This window comes from Cystoisospora suis (genome assembly GCF_002600585.1).
Source record: "Cystoisospora suis strain Wien I chromosome Unknown contig_12737, whole genome shotgun sequence".
NCBI classification, from domain to species: Eukaryota; Apicomplexa; class Conoidasida; order Eucoccidiorida; family Sarcocystidae; genus Cystoisospora; species Cystoisospora suis.
This window is the reverse complement of record NW_027165494.1, coordinates 1-298: the sequence shown is the minus strand read 5'-3', so window position 1 is coordinate 298 and position 298 is coordinate 1. Positions and strand designations below refer to the sequence as shown.

Here is a 298-nt window from a genome sequence, read left to right as displayed (position 1 = left end):
GCCTTCTTCTTCTTCTTTTCTCAATCGAAGGCGAGGCGGGACAAGTAGCATAGGAGGAGACCGATCTATCCGTTCACGTGGGTCGTCAAACCTCCTTCCTTCACAGTCTTCAGGGCTACGCATAGGAGGGGGGCCATCCGACGATGAAGGTGACGATGATAGCGATTTCGAGGATGAAGAAGATTCACGTGCGATTGCACATCACCCATCTGGAGGAGGAGGCAGTGGAGGTCCACAGAGTAGTCGGCGTGGTGCTAGTGGAGGGGGGAGCAGTAGTAGTGGTAGTAGTGGTCATAGT

General features: G+C 54.0%; 1 protein-coding gene across 1 annotated transcript; it reads left to right on the top strand.

Moving 5' to 3' along the window:
* Positions 1-31: 31 nt before the first annotated feature.
* Positions 32-292, top strand: CSUI_011515 (uncharacterized protein; the record flags this gene model as incomplete). The annotated part of the gene is made up of 1 exon (XM_068071613.1): positions 32-292. A coding segment is annotated over one exon (261 nt), but the record flags the coding sequence as incomplete, so codon positions are not given.
* Positions 293-298: the final 6 nt, after the last annotated feature.